Raw genomic sequence first — 17,037 nt, forward strand, 5'->3', positions numbered from 1 at the left:
GTGGAAATCCACTGTGACTGTGAGCTGCTGCTACAGCCTCCAGATTAGCCAGCAGCTCATCCTGCTCAACATTTTCTCACCAACTTTAATGGAAGTGTGATGTTTTCAGCTGGAGTGATGGTCAGGGTGGCCTCCCTCTCCTCTTCTTCTCCTCTTCCTCTTTCATTTGTAAAGCCACGTCTGCTGCTTTCATTCATTTGGAAGTCCTGTAGCTGAGTTTGGGAGAGACTAACAGCCTCGGCAGCAGAGGGGAGAAAGGCTGTAACACCACCACTTTACTCTGTTCTACCTGTCACATCATTTTATCAGGAAACAAATATGCTCATGTTTTTACTATGTTTGTCTTGAAGATGTAAGAAGATCACATGGTGCTTTTTATTATTGTGTTGGTTTGTTTCCTGTCTCTTGGATAGAGCCAGCTGTGCGTGGCCCCTGGGCCTGTGGTCAGAGTGTGTGCTGGATAATCCGGCCCAGGATGAGGCCAAACTGACATGGGATGAAATGTCTGTCACATAATTGAGCTTAGTGTAGTTTCATTTCTGCACAATTTAAAAACAACCAAAACTTTGTTCTGTCTTTTCTATGTTATACTGTAGACTTTCTTTGATACTGTGTCCAAAAGGAGCAGCTTTTACTTTGACGGGGAGGCGTCTCTGTTTCCTATTCAGGTTGGATGATGGATACAGTAGATGTTTGTGTGGAAGTGCTGGAAGCAAATGAGTGTGTGATGTTCTTTCAGTGTTGCACTTTGTAGACGCTCCCTGAGCACTGGTCTCACAGCCAGCTGCACATAGAGACCAATGTTGTTAGTCCAGGTCAGAAGATGACTTGTTGGAATGAAAATGAGCTTGTAGTTTGTCTGCTTTAATAATGTGACTGGAAAAAGGTGTTGGACTTCAAATATGTCCATATCTTTCACACTTCACCTTTAAAAGTGAAGCCTTGTGGTTCCTGGAAGGAAAAACACGACTTTTTCAAGTCTTTGTCCTGTTTTTATGAGAAATGTTCGACTTTAATGTGAAACATTCAGAGTTTTTTCTCTTGTTGTGTTTGTTTGAAGCTGCTTCCTGTTGGCTTCAGCTGTTTGGAGTTTCCATTTTCTAAACTTCTACATTCTGAACCTTCTTCAGCTCTGAACAGATGATGAAACACTGAATGATTTCAAGCTCACACTTTGTCTAATAAACTTAGATCTTTCATTCTTTATACAGATTGTGGGGCTGTTGTTTGTCAGAGGTCAGCTGTGATTATCTGGCAGCAGCACTGAAGTCCAACCCCTCCCATCTGAGAGAGCTGGACCTGAGCTCCAACAAGCTGCAGGATTCAGGAGTGAAGCATCTGTGTGGTTTCCTGGAGAGTCCAGGATGTGGACTTGAAACTCTGAGGTCAGTCAGCATGTTTTAGTTGTGCTGAGATGAATATGATGTGAAAGTTGTGCTGACACTAAACTGCAGACATCAGGCTGATATTATACTGATCCACACTGAGGATCTTCATGGTAAAGTCTGTTTTCTTCTTCTCTGGTTTAGTCCATTGACTGCAGCAGAACAATGTTCACATTTCAAACAGTGAGACTCAACGTATGGCCCGCGGCCCACACGCGGCCTGCCCACCTTTCCTGATTCAGAGAGAGGGGACCCTGATTAACTGTGTAGTGTTCTTCCTCACAGTTCTAAGTATCAGACACAACAATGAATAATCCACAGCTGACTGTCTTTAGCCGGTCAAAGGTCACGGCACACAGCAGACAGTGGGAAATATTATAATTCTGATCATTTATCAGCACATATCCATATGTATAAAAACAAAGCTGACACTGTGAGACTTGATCAGAGGTGTGATCATCACAGCAGAGGCCTTTGTGTCAAAGTCACTGAGGATCAAACAGAAACACATGAAGCAGATTTTCCTGTTCTGGCTTTTTATAGCAGATAACCTTCAAAATATTCTGCAGTCCATCAAAAACTGAAGCAAACCATGAATCAACATGTGAACATGACCTGATGCTGCTGAAATGAAGCAAAGTTACAGAGGTTTGATTACAGACACAGCTGAGAGTTTGTAATCTGTCATCATTTTAAAAGGTTTAAATTTCTTCAGTATTGAACAGCAGAAATGAGGCTTTGTTTTCGGAGGCCGACAGCAGTGAACACAACAGCAGACTGGTGCGTAATAAGCAGTGAATAATGCAGGAAACAGATTTTTGAAGGTAAACTGTTCTTGAAGTACACTGAGAGAGAGAGAGCTGTGCAGGAAGTAAACGTCAAAGTCAGAGAGAATTCATGACGATGTTCATCAAACGTAAAGCGTAGTTTGGATCTTCTTCTGCTGCTGGTTCACTCAGTTTTGGTTGGAGACAGATGAAACCTGCAGCTTCAGGATCTGTGAGCTGTCCACTTTCAGCCCCGACGGCGTGTCCGTGTACGTGCCGTCGAGTGAACGATCCACGCTCTGTGTTTCCATCTTTGTGTGTTTAGCTGCTCTCATTTACTGTTTTATCTGTTTGCTTGTTGTTGAAATACTTTTGGGAGCTTTAACCTGAGATTCTGGCAAAATACATTTATATTAAAAATCGATTCAGGATTGAATGAATCAACATCGCTTTATTCAAATTAAAACCATTTAAATAGGAAAATCCATTTTTTTACAGCCGCCTCTAATGCTGGGTAATGTCAGCTGGTCCATGTGCAGCTGGCTGTGAGGCTCAGGGAGCGTCTACAAAGTGCAAAACTGAAAGAACATCATCCATAAATATTGAGTAATAACTGGACTCTCATACAGCGAGACTCAAATGCCTTTAAACATCAGCTTATCCTGCTGATCCAAGTCCAACACTGAGTTTGTAAAAACATGTTTGTCAATCATTTTGTTTGGTTTCTGAGGAAAATGATTCAATAACTTGCTGCTAATACACAACATTTCATCATATTTCCTCATAACCCTCTTTTGTCTGACCATTTGATCCCATTTGAATTTGCAATAAAGGATCCACAGAGTTTGGTGACAATAATGACAGTAGATGTTTGTGTGGAAGTGCTGGAAGCAAATGAGTGTGTGATGTTCTTTCAGTGTTGCACTTTGTAGACACTCCCTGAGCACTGGTCCCACAGCCAGCTGCACATAGAGACCAGTGTTGTTAGTCCAGGTCAGAAGATGACTTGTTGGAATGAAAATGAGCTTGTAGTTTGTCTGCTTTAATAATGTGACTGGAAAAAGGTGTTGGACTTCAAATATGTCCATTTCTTTCACACTTCACCTTTAAAAGTGAAGCCTTGTGGTTCCTGGAAGGAAAAACATGACTTTTTCAAGTCTTTGTCCTGTTTTTATGATAAATGTACGACTTTAATGTGAAACATTCAGAGTTTTTTCTCTTGTTGTGTTTGTTTGAAGCTGCTTCCTGTTGGCTTCAGCTGTTTGGAGTTTCCATTTTCTAAACTTCTACATTCTGAACCTTCTTCAGCTCTGAACAGATGATGAAACACTGAATGTTGGGAGAAAACTCTGCAAAAAACCCAGGAGAAATAAAGACACAATGAGACAAAGTTACTTTCTTTATCGAACGTGTACACGGGTGAGCTGCGAAGAACAACTCACACCATGCACAGTGGCTTGGCAATTTTTATAGGCACAGAGCACAGAGACAGTGAGAACAGGATAAGAAAATAATAAACAGATAAAATAAACAACTCCATATATGGTGCTAGTCTCGTCAGCAGAGAGCTGGGAGAGATAAAACATTCTAAAACAATATGTCCCAAAAACAAGATGTCTTTGCTGGGAAAGTCTAAAAGACACTTCTAAACTAATCTAAACACAGACAAAGGGTATCTTTGCACATTTAAAAGAAGGTAAAGAAACATAGAATCATTTTTCCTCTAACATATTCCCTCCTGTTTTAACTTATTTTAAATGTGTACAACAATTGTCTGCAATATTAAGTATCTGTAGCAATTTTTAATTCTTCAAATGTCAGCATAGTAGAAGTGTAAATCATGTGATAAAATATAATAAAAGAAACAATAAAAGTAATATTCAAGGGAAAATAATAAAACTAAAACTACAACAAATAAAAGAATAATAAAAAGAGAATATAAACCTTATGTTGTACCTGCATAAACTACTAATGTGTTAATCAGTGCATGATCACTTGACAAGTCATTTTTAATCACCACGTCATTTATTAGCAGCTATTACAGGTTTAACAGAATTGCAACGGGATGCTGTTCTTCTTGAGGCACGGCAACATAAGCAGTCATTGTAGTTGTTATCATCTTTGAAATCATTACTCTTAGACATGGCACCACACACAACACCAACATGAGCAGTGCCACCATGATGAAACCTAGAAAGACAAACGGCTTTGCTGCAGCAGCCAACCACGAGCCGCCAAATAACCAGTCCAGCCAGTCCAGCCAGCCTTGTGGTGTAGCTGCACCAGGTGTGTGGTCAGTGACATATTTCTGCAGAACGGTCAAATTCTGCAAAGCTTCATAAATGTCTCCTCCAGCTTCGTATCCATCAGGGATAAACGTGCAACATGTCTCCCCGATCAGCTTGCAAACTCCTCCTTGTGATGCTGTTAGCAGGTCTACAGTCAGTCTGTTCTTCAGCACCATCGTTCTAATGGCCTTCTGCTCCTCTGCTAAAGCCGGTCCCAGGGTCTTAGTCAAGTTGATGTGTCTTACCAGAGCATATCGTTTGATCTCCACATGATCCCGCACCTCGGCAACTCCAATGCCGGGGATCAAGCTCTGTAAGAATTTCACTCCTCCTCCCCAGATGCGAAACTCTGGTTCCTTTACTGCTTGGTACCGTCCGTGCACATCCTGTCTGGTACTGAGTCTTTGTTTGTAGTGGCATCCAGTAGCTGTAGTTGGAGCGACAGTTGAGGCTCATCAGCGTCGTGCTTCTGGCACAGGTTGTGTTGGTTGAACAGTCCATACACTTCCTCTCATTCCTCGGTGGGCAGAAAGTGTATATGTATTTACATAGGTGAGTAGGCAGCTCCCCCACTGCCCGCGATCCATTGTTCATCACACATACTGGCAGTTGCGCTGCGTTCAGTCTGTTTAGTAGAATTACATCAGGCAGTGGGTCTGAGACTTGGGGCCAGGTCAGTAGGTAGGTCTGTTCGGAACAGTTCACATTCGTGAGTGACGATGACCTTCAGGTTGCGTTTGCTGGGATGCTGTAGTTGGCCTTGGACCAAAGAGTACCGTAGCCTGGATGTGTTGCCAGGCCCAACAGGCACCAACTGCGATCTTCTGGTATGCTGTACGGCCATAGGCCAGACGTCTGCGAGGATAGGGGTATATGGGCACATGCATAGCAGTCAGTTTTATTATTCAAGTGAGCTGTAGTGTTCATAAACTGCCACCAGAAATTAGTGGCATAGCCATGGGGAAACTTGGTGTGCTTTCCTTTGTCATACAGTGTCTGCCTTTTCTTCATATAGCGTGACTTGTTGTCCCTCACGGAAGCAAAGATGAGGAGCCCGGCCAGGGTCAAGCCCACTGCAGTGATAAGCAGCCAACACCTCATGACAGCAGGACACACCCTCCTGTTGTGAGTTGACTTCTCGGCCAGAAAGGCTGTTCCCTCCACCGAGCAAGATCACAACAATTGGGCGAGTCTGTGTCAGCTGAGTTTAGATGGCTTCACTTACTCTCCTGCAGTGGCTCTGATGGATCCAAGATGGTCGTTCTGCTATTTTGCAAGCTCCAGTTTTTCCTTTGGAGCGCTTTGATCAGAACCCAGTCACCGGGCTGTAAACTGCAAGACACTGGAGAGACATCATTACGTTCTTCGTTATTTACAATCATCTCTTTATTTTCCAACAACTTAGACATACATTTTGCTACTGAAATTGCATCTGCCTTTTTCACTGGGTAGATTTCTGGCCACTTTGACAATACATCTATAACCACTAGGGCGTATTTTTACCCTTGGCATTCATTTAGCTCAATAAAGTCCATATGGATTGTGTGAAAAAGATAAGGTGGTGTGGGAAAACGGCCTCTTTTTGGTCTCAGGTTTCCCTGAGCATTATATTTTTGACACGTCATGCACGTTCTGACAAATTGTTTTGCTGAGGTTTCAGCTGTTTTGTGGAGGGATTTTGGCAACACTGGCTTGCCATAACACATCATTAAGTCGTTTGTCAGAACTCCACCGTGTTTTAGCCATTTTGCCTGCTCGGCTGTGCTTGCTGCTTTTTGTTCATTTTTCAACACATCCAGTGGAATCTGATGTGTGTTTACTGCCATCAATGTGATGTTTGTCGTTTGTGCCGCCTGTTTTGCTGCTCTGTCAGCAAAGTTGTTGCCTGTAGTAATGAAAGAGTCAGTAGGCGTTGCGTTGTAAGAGGTTGGCATGCTGAACCGGTTTTCCGGTTGATGTAATCATTCCTCTGTTTTGCCAAATTTTTTGCAAAATGATGCACAGCAGAGAAAACATACTGGCTGTCTGTATGTATATTTATTAGTTTGTCTTTGTGTATTTCACATGCGCGAATCACAGCTATCAGCTCAGCGCTCTGTGCAGAATATGAATAAGAAAGTGGTTTTGCTTCTATTATCCTACTATCTGTGGTTACTGCGTAACCTACACAATTTCGGCCTGTGCTGTAAGGTCAAATGCTGTTCTCCTAGCTTCCACACTTGCTGATCATAAGGTTGATCTCGGCCTGGAGTTTGTTTAAATCTCAGAGTGTTGTGATACTCGGTCAGTTTCTGGAAAGTGGATGTGGCGGCTGTGTGTTGACGGGCCACATTGTGTAGTTTTTTAGCTCTGGCAAAGCGAGAGTCCAGTAATAATGTGGAACACCGTAGCCTTGAGAGAGACACACGCGGCTACTGTTTTCTGTGTTAGTGCTATCTGGCTCCGGTGGGGTGTCATTTAGCATGCACTCAGCAGTCATGCCATTCTTCTCTGGTATTACACCTATCTTAAGTTTTGTCAGAGCGTCTCTACCTAGCAAATTTACTGGACACGACGGGTCATATATGCATTTAATAAAGCACCTACGGCCACTTTCTGTATGTATTAGTTCTAACGGGGCAGTTAGTTGTTGTACAGTTGTGTGGCCTGCAGCTGACTTTACAACTAATTTGTCCTTAGAAAACTGTAAGTTCTTAAGTGGCTGCCTCAAAACTGTTTTGCATTATTTCTCTGTGGCCTACTCCTACAATCTCGTGTGAAGTGACCTTCCTCTCCACGGTTCTAGCAGGCGTTGTCTCTATTTTATCTGCTGTTTCTGCGTGGCTGTCTGCAGCCTTGGTGTCTGTGACGTTGCTTGTCTCTCTGTTCCTGATAGCCACCTGCAAATGAGTCCCTTAGTCTATTGTCAACATGTCAGCCTTATTTTTAAGTTACAGAATGCTTCTTCTCCTTTTTTTTTTTCCTTTTTTTTTGGTTTGGGAGAATAAATGCAACACTACATTTTCACTTAAGCCAGTTTTAAATAATTTCTAGTTTTCAAACAATTCATGCATCTCACACATTTCAAACTTTGAAGTTAGGGTTGTTTCCCATTTATACATATATATATATATATATATATATATATATATATATATATATATATATATATATATATATATATATATATATATATATATATATATATATATATATATAGGTCCCTCATCCTATTCCTATTCAAATACCAAGGGCTCAGAGAAGAGCTCGAGAGGATGTGGAGGGTGAAGGTAACGGTGGTCCCCGTGGTAATCGGAGCACTAGGTGCGGTGACTCCCAAGCTAGGCGAGTGGCTCCAGCAGATCCCGGGAAAAACATCGGAGATCTCTGTCCAAAAGAGCGCAGTCCTGGGAACAGCTAAGATACTGCGCAGGACCCTCAAGCTCCCAGGCCTCTGGTAGAGGACCCGAGCTTGAAGGATAAACCGCCCGCAGGGGCGTGCTGGGTGTTTTTATATATATATATATATATATATATATATATATATATATATATATATATATATATATATATATATATATTTAACTTTGCATTGCTCACAGCTCATAGCTCACAGCTCTAAACCTAGGCATTTTTCAATCATATGCCTAATCACTATGTGTCACTGTGATTCTCAAGTATTGTCACAAGTTCGTTTAAATTCGTTTCCAAAACCAACAAAATAATCAAACAAAAACAAAAACATACACGTGTCAGGACACAAAAGAAAAAGGAAAAATGCTGCCACCCGAACAAGGCAGAAGTCTGCATATGTTGGCTTTTAATAGCATGCAGCTTGTAACATGGTAGACTAATGTGCCTGTGTTAATTCAGCTCCATATTATTGTGTGAAGTTGCACTGGGTTGGGAGTGGTTTTGTGTGTGTCACATTTTTGGTGAGCCAATGGCTGGAATGAGGTTGGACTAATTAGAGGCAGGTGTACTTGATTGCACTGATACACTGGTCTACTTATAGCCCACACTACAACCACTGCTGTGTCGTTTTGTCTCTCTGTGCAGGTATGTAATGTGATGAAATTAGATATGTTTGGGATGGATGGGTTTTGCCCTATGAATTTTATATTAAGTGTGTCGTTTTGTCTCTCTGTGCAGTCCAGGGCCTATTATATGCCACAGCCTAAAGGCAGCTGGGTTGCAGAGGCTTGAGTGACCACTGACTATATACTTGCAGGGTGGTGGGTCTCCAAGGACAACTTCTAACCCTGTTAAAGGCAACATGTGGAGTGCAACTTGGCTGTGTGGCATAGCTGGCTCTGGCCTTGGGACTGTGTGTTTTTATACAATTCTTAAGTGGGACACTGGACTGTTTTATCTTTTATCTCTTGATATATTTTTCGTCAATAAATTATCTTTTAGAATTTTATTGACTGACATCTTTTTGCCCACGACTGAGACGGTTGGTCAGACCTAGAGTCTTTCTTTGGGTGTGTTACAGCAGCTTCTGCTCTAAAAGAAACAAATAAATGAAAAGAAAAGAAAATGTGGAACATGCTCATCAGCTTAGCAGTGTCTACATATTTAATTCAGCTTCTCAATCCTGTAGTTTTAGCTGTTGTCTACAGGGTTTTGCTTATTGGTTGTTATTATAGGTGTGCTCTATATCTCAGCAATGTGTCATTCTAGAATGATAGGTTTCAAGCTGGTCAAGTGCCTCTATGCACTTCATTAGTTTAGTTATTCTCTGTATTGTCTTCATCTCACATGTCATTACACTGAGTTTCAGCAAACCTTAAGCTTGATGCAGACTACTGCTTAACAATTATCCACCTCACATCATAACCGACTAAGGTGCCTCTTCATATTAATATTATGTCATTGTTAATATTATCATCTTATATAACAGCAATAGCATATTATAATTAGAGATGGACCGATCCGATATTACGTATCGGTATTGGTCCGATACTGACCTAAATTACTGGATCGGATATCGGAGAAAAATAAAAAATGTAATCCGATCCATTAAATATCACGAAAGCACATCACAAAACTTGCAACATGCCGTAACTCACCTCAGAACGTTAGCACGTATGCATCACGTGATAGAGCGGCTGTGGCATGTGGGATCTGTCGGTGGTCTGGATAGCATGTGGAGCTTCGCTAGCAACCCGGCATTTCATCTCCGACAAAGTTATCCCCGAGAGAAGTAAAGCAAGTGTGTAAGTCCATCACTGAATGTTTGTAAAGCATTCCCACGTTAAGCTTAACGAGCGACTGCCTCTCGCTCTCCGCTGGTACTTCAATCGTGAAACTGCTTAAATGATCAGCTGATCGGCTTTTCTGTCGCGAGTCCGTCTCTCTTGTTTGTTTTTGGTCCACTTTGCACCAGAAAGAGGAAACCAGCGGCTGAACAACAGCAGCACGTTTAAGCTTGATAAGCTGTTGTTACAATTTATTTAATATTACTTTCTACACCAGGATCTTTTTCTACGTAGCTGACGGCTGGTAACTGTGCAGGGGTGGATCTAGCAAAGTTTAGCCAGGGGGGCCGATAGGGCATTAACTGGGAAAAGGGGGCACAAAGACATACTTTTCTTTCTTATTCTCATTTAAAATGTCGAGCTTTTAATAAATAATTATCTGACACCCAAAGTTTTAATTTGATGTAAAATGAATGGAAGTCAATTACTGTATATAGTGACTATTAAGTCTAATATATATACCCTAGTAAGCTATAGTACTTTTTACTTTGGGAAGGTACCATCTGTGCAGTCTGCAATTTTGTTGAAGAAAGATGTTGAATCTATTTAATATTTCTTGAAAAATAATTGATTTCTGTGCATTTTTTTTCACACTGCATCAAATTCAAGGTTCAAGGTTCTTTATTTGTCACATGCATAGTTATACAAGTATAACACACAGTGAAATGTAGCCTGACATTATGTAGCCTGACAAATTAAGGTTGATTACGTCGATTAAGCATCATGAGGTGGCGCGTGAGGGGTGGTTCCCTATTTTTTTATTTATTTATTTTTGTTGTTGCTGGGAGTTGGAACCCTATTAGTTAGGTTGCTTAATATTTACGCTAAGTACTCTTTAAAATACCAGAATAGGGAGGATGGTGTAGGTCTAAGTTTATTAGATTGATCAGTATTGCTGAACTATGAAAATTTTTTTTGTATACAGGTATAACAGAATAGCTTTAGTGTAGTTGTTGTTTTAAACTTGAGTATGAACTTGCAGACTTGCAAAATGCAGCAAGATATTTTAAAAAACAGTTTTGTTGATTAAAAAACACTATATCGGATTCATATCGGTATCGGCAGATATCCAAATTTATGATATCGGTATCGGTATCGGACATAAAAAAGTGGTATCGTGCCATCTCTAATTATAATATTTTATTAGTGTGTACCACTATACTACTACTGAGCCAAGTTGATAGTTAGGATCATCTTATTCAGCAAACAGATAATTTAGAATTCATCCAATCTGCACAGATTTGCTTTTCTTCTCAACACGTTTGTGCCTACTGTAACAGCGGATATGTAAAGCTAGCTCATATTCACGTAACATACCGTATAAACCTTTTATTTTGGCAACTTCCTGTGTGACCGGAAGTAGAATGGTGTAACGGTAAACAACTTGATGTATAAAAGACGAAAAAACGGAAAAGTCATGCTAACGGAGAAAAAGGGAGAGAGAACTGTTGTTATATTGTACAAATATGAATTGTTCTAGCTCTTACGTTTGTTCGTTGTCTGATACACTGCAATAAATAATAAAGGTCATTCAACAACCCTCAGTTCTGGCCGTCTCAGTTCGACTGGATGTCACACCTACTTTTTTAGACCGATCTTCTGTTTGCTTCATATCAGACTCAACCTGCGGTCACATTTGTTCTCTCTGTTGCATGGCGGACCAGGCAGTTCTATTATAATGTATTATTTATATTTTATTTTGTATCCATCAAGGGCTTCAGGTGATCTGCAGTTTCACCATTTTCCCAAGCTGGAGACAGTTACCTTTTCACACACTGTCCTTGGCTGAACAATGACACAGCCTTAATATACCTTATTTATTTTATTAAAATATTTTTGTGTGAATTATTTGCTTTATATTCATTTTATACATGCTGGGCATGGTCATCATGCCAACTGTGTTTCATTGTTAATATCACTTTACAGGTTGTTATCCTTGCTATTATTAATTTCAAATATTCTAAAGATAATTTCTACTGTAATTTTCCCTTTGTTTATCTTTATTTCGTACTTTTTATATTTATATCTACTCAGTGGGGTCTGTTTTCAACCCTTTTAAACTACTTCAAACTACGTTGATCTCTAGTTTTCACTTAATAAGGGATTATTATGTTCTTCCTGATATGGGTGTTGCTGCAGATGCGGCTGCAGGAATGGGTGATGGCTTTACTAAAAGGATTGTGGGAACTGCACAGTGTCTCGTCTTCTGGTTTTACTAAACTGGCAGTTGAGTTCTGTTCTTCTGACTGTTTATATTTTGTTTTCTTAAATTTCTCAATTTACAGACATTGTTTTGTCTGGCGTCTGGACTTTTCTTTTCTCACCACTGCTCGTCAGCAGGAGTGAGTTTTAATTTCACTTGCTTGATTACCCATCTTATTTATGTATTTACTTATTTTTGTTTAAGTAATATATACACAATACAGCTGCTATCACCTTCGCTGGTATTAGAGACGAGAGTGGTTGCTCACACGCCCTTCGACTTTCGGACTATTTCCAAAAGCGGTGTGAACTTTACGAGACGAAACTTGACCGTTCTCCCAAACCACCAGCACGTCAGTGAAAAGCAGTGAAAGAAAAACACAGTAGGAGCAGCTCAGTCTCTTATTGGACCGTGAAAATTCAGCTTGCTCCGTTAATTAAAACAATACACACACACACATTCACATTCACACCTATTCGCGCGCTCGGAACCCTTATCATAAGGGGAACTCCTGCAGTGGAGAGCTACTTACTCCCTAGACCCAGTCTAGACCCAGCTGGGGGAGCTACCCAGAGCTCCAAAGCTACCAGTCGAAGAGCTACTTCCGCTATTTTAAATTCCCTGAATTTAAAATACGCTTTTACGCAAGATTGTGTCAGTGTGTCTGTATCTACCTGGTCAGTGTCGCCGGATCTGGTCCACCTCGATCGGGCCCCACCGCCGTGGGTCGCTTTCTAAGACGTTGGCCAAGACCCGAATTTAACGCTCTTGGACTTTTATCACACACCTGGTATGTGAGCTGTCGACAGTCATGCAACGTGGACTGGTCACGGAGATGGGACACGATGGAGGTGCTCCGGCTCAGAAGGACCAAGAAATGTTGGGAGAAAACTCTGCAAAAAACCCAGGAGAAATAAAGACACAATGAGACAAAGTTACTTTCTTTATCAAACGTGTACACGGGTGAGCTGCGAAGAACAACTCACGTCGTGAACAGAGGCTTGGCAATTTTTATAGGCACAGAGCACAGAGAAAGTGAGAACAGGATAAGAAAATAATAAACAGATAAAATAAACAACTCCATATATGGTGCTAGTCTCGTCAGCAGAGAGCTGGGAGAGATAAAACAATCTAAAACAATATGTCCCAGAAACAATATGTCTTTGCTGGGAAAGTCTAAAAGACACTTCTAAACTAATCTAAACACAGACAAAGGGTATCTTTGCACATTTAAAAGAAGGTAAAGAAACATAGAATCATTTTTCCTCTAACACTGAATGATTTCAAGCTCACACTTTGTCTAATAAACTTACATCTTTCATTCTTTATACAGATTGTGGTGCTGTGGTTTGTCAGAGATCAGCTGTGATTATCTGGCAGCAGCACTGAAGTCCAACCCCTCCCATCTGAGACAGCTGGACCTGAGCAGGAACAACAAGCTGCAGGATTCAGGAGTGAAGCATCTGTGTGGTTTCCTGGAGAGTCCAGGATGTGGACTTGAAACTCTGAGGTCAGTCAGCATGTTTTAGTTGTGCTGAGATGAATATGATGTGAAAGTTGTGCTGACACTAAACTGCAGACATCAGGCTGATATTATACTGATCCACACTGAGGATCTTCATGGTAAAATCTGTTTTCTTCTTCTCTGGTTTAGTCCATTGACTGCAGCAGAACAATGTTCACATTTCAAACAGTGCGACTCAACGTATGGCCCGCGGCCCACACGCGGCCTGCCCACCTTCCCTGATTCAGAGAGAGGGGACCCTGATTAACTGTGTAGTGTTCTTCCTCACAGTTCTAAGCATCAGACACAACAATGAATAATCCACAGCTGACTGTCTTTAGCAGGTCAAAGGTCACGGCACACAGCAGACAGTGGGAAATATTATAATTCTGATCATTTATCAGCACATATCCATATGTATAAAAACAAAGCTGACACTGTGAGACTTGATCAGAGGTGTGATCATCACAGCAGAGGCCTTTGTGTAAAAGTCACTGAGGATCAAACAGAAACTGTCACGGTTCTGGGTCTGTTGGACCCAGTATTTTGAGTTTATTGTGTTTTGAATTAAGTTTGCATCAGGGATTGTGTTCTTGTTCTCTTGTCGTGTTATGGTAATGTTTATGATGTCTATTATTAGAGTTCCATGTTTCTGTTTATCTGGGTTTAAGATGTGGGTTTAGTTTCATACGTCATTTCCTGTCTGTCTCTCTATGTCGAGCCTGTGTGTGATGTTTTATTGTGAAGGTCTGCGTCTCATGTGAGTGTGTTCAGTTTTACCTCTGTCTCGTCTTAGGGATTATTCCCAGCTGTGTGTAATTCCCGTGTTTCTCTGTGTGTATTTAAGTCGTGTCCTCCGTCATTGTAGTTGCTGGTCCGTCTGTGTATCCACCATGTCTCACCCGTGTGTTCTCCCTGCTGTCCATCGTCATTCTCCTCTGCTCGTTCTCATTCAGGTTTGTGCTTTGTAGTTTAGTTGTTCTCCAATCTAGTTTAGTTCGAGCTCCGTTTGCTGTTTGTCCATATTTATTTCATGCTCAATAAACCACCTTCACACCCTCACGACTGCCTGCGCTTGGATCCTCCCTCATTTATTATTTTCACACGGCTCTCCTCACCTGCCATGACAGAAACACATGAAGCAGATTTTCCTGTTCTGGCTTTTCATAGCAGATAACCTTCAAAATATTCTGCAGTCCATCAAAAACTGAAGCAAACCATGAATCAACATGTGAACATGACCTGATGCTGCTGAAGTGAAGCAACGTTACAGAGGTTTGATTACAGACACAGCTGAGAGTTTGTAATCTGTCATCATTTTAAAAGGTTTAAATTTCTTCAGTATTGAACAGCAGAAATGAGGCTTTGTTTTCGGAGGCCGACAGCAGTGAACACAACAGCAGACTGGTGCGTAATAAGCAGTGAATAATGCAGGAAACAGATTTTTGAAGGTAAACTGTTCTTGAAGTACACTGAGAGAGAGAGAGCTGTGCAGGAAGTAAACGTCAAAGTCAGAGAGAATTCATGACGATGTTCATCAAACGTAAAGCGTAGTTTGGATCTTTTTCTGCTGCTGGTTCAGTCAGTGTTGGTTGGAGACAGATGAAACCTGCAGCTTCAGGATCTGTGAGCTGTCCACTTTCAGCCCCGACGGCGTGTCCGTGTACATACCTCCTCTATTTTTGTCAATGTTGGAAGTTCAGCAATCCTTTGCAGTTTCAATGACAAATAGTTTTTCAATTGTAAATATTTAAAAAAGTGTTTTGGGGGTATTAAATATTTTTTACACAACTGATCAAATGTGAGCAGCATTCCATCTGCATATAGGTCTTTAATTTTTTGAATGCCTTTATTTTTCCATATTTTAAATCCTCCATCACTTTTACCGGGCGTGAACTTTTCATTTCCCCAAACAGGGGTAAATTGCGAAAGCGATGGAGGATCGCCCACATATTTATGAGCTGCATGCCAAATTATAATTGTATTTTTCAAGAAAGGGTTCCTTGTATTTTTTTTAATGTCTTATTGTCTGAAGAGTATAGAAAAGTGTGTAAGGGAAGATCTGGAACAGATTTTTGCTCGATGTCGACCCAGGCTGGAGGTGTTGTTGGGAGAAATAATGGGTGGCTGATGTTAGTTGGGCAGCCATAAAATACCATCTGAGGTTGGGGACTTGGAGACCTCCTCTTTCATAGGGCAAGTAAAGTAGTTGTAAGCGGAGCCTTGCCTTCTTATTATTCCAAATAAATTGGTTAAATAGTTTAAACTGTCAAAAAATGAAGTTGGTAGAGGCAACGGAAGTGTTTGGAAGTAATATAAAAATTGGGGTAAAATTGTCATTTTTAGGATATTTATCCGGCCTATCATAGATACAGGCAGGTTTGTCCAACGGTTTAGCATTTCCGTGACCTCGTCTACAAGGGGATCATAATTTATTGAGGTTATGTCCTTGAGGCTTGGGGTGATCCTAATGCCTAAATATTTAAAGCCTGTTGTAGTTGTCTTAAATGGGGTGGCCACCACAGGGCTTCGTCTTTCTTCTTCATTAAGAAACATTAATTCTGATTTAGAATTGTTAATTTTGTATCCTGAAAATTCTCCAAATGTTTTTATTAATGTTACTAAATTAGGGATACTATCTTTCAGATTAGTCAAAAAATATATAATATCATCTGCAAATAAAGAAATTAGATGGTCTCTTCCTCCAATTCTTATCCCTGATATTCCTGCATTTGCTCTCACAGCTATGGCCAGAGGTTCTATTGCTAACACAAAGAGAATTGGTGACAGAGGGCAGCCCTGCCTGGTTGATCGCTGTAAATTAAATGGTTTTGATACGTTATTATTAGTTAAAACTTGTGCTGCTGGATGTGTATACAATAATCGGATCCATTTCAGAAATGTTTCACCTAGTCCATATCTGGGGAGCACTTGTAAGAGATAATTCCATTCTATTCTATCGAAGGCTTTGCACGCATCTAGTGATAGCAGCGCAGTGTCCTCCCTATTGTTTTTCTCATAAAGTACATTGAGGACACATCTTATACTATGATAGCCTTGTCTCGTTTTAACAAAACCTTGTTGATCGTCTGTTATCAAATTAGGCACACATTTATCTAGTCTTCTAGAGAGTGCTTTACACAAAATCTTCGTATCACATCCCATAAGACTAATTCCCCTATAAGAGGAGCATTCAGTCGGAGGCTTATTTGGCTTCAATAAAAGGGTCATTGTAGCTAATCTCAGTGAGTCTGGGAGTATTCCGGACTTATATGACTCCTCATACATGTTAAGAAGTGGCAGTATTAATTTATTTTTAAATGTTTTATAGAATTCCATTGGAAGTCCATCAGGACAAGGCATTTTACCGCTATTCAAGGTTCAAGGTTCTTTATTTGTCACATGCATAGTTATACAAGTATAACACACAGTGAAATGTAGCCTGACACGCTCCTCGACATGTGCAAAAATTTTTGGGGGGGGTGTAGAGGAAGAACATTATATATATATATATATATATATATATATATATATAGTATATACACTGGGTGAATGTGCAGTAGTAGCAGCAAGCAGGTGAATTCTGTACATTAATATGAATAGACATCTGACTATTTTACAGGATAGACAATATAAACATATTTAAAATT

At 40.6% G+C, this 17,037-nt stretch overlaps 1 protein-coding gene across 8 annotated transcripts in view; it reads left to right on the forward strand.

The window, feature by feature from the left end:
* LOC146675566 (protein NLRC3-like) overlaps nucleotides 1-17,037 on the forward strand; it is a 38,689-nt gene that overhangs the window by 4,461 nt on the left and 17,191 nt on the right. For 2 of the 8 annotated variants that reach the window (XM_085400514.1, XM_085400516.1), the window contains exons 4-5: nucleotides 1,212-1,385; nucleotides 13,217-13,393. The exons of 3 other annotated variants lie outside the window; for them this stretch is intronic. In XM_085400514.1, coding sequence (XP_085256640.1) covers nucleotides 1,212-1,385; nucleotides 13,217-13,393 — 351 coding nt within the window. Of the gene's footprint in view, nucleotides 1-1,211; nucleotides 1,748-13,216; nucleotides 13,394-17,037 lie in introns of those variants that run through there. 3 more of the 8 variants (XM_085400518.1, XM_085400522.1, XM_085400515.1) reach the window with 2 other exon arrangements.

This window comes from Rhamphochromis longiceps, linkage group LG3 (genome assembly GCF_057381845.1).
Source record: "Rhamphochromis longiceps isolate RC_006_pf linkage group LG3, R_longiceps_female_GT1.1, whole genome shotgun sequence".
In the NCBI taxonomy this organism is placed as follows: Eukaryota; Metazoa; Chordata; class Actinopteri; order Cichliformes; family Cichlidae; genus Rhamphochromis; species Rhamphochromis longiceps.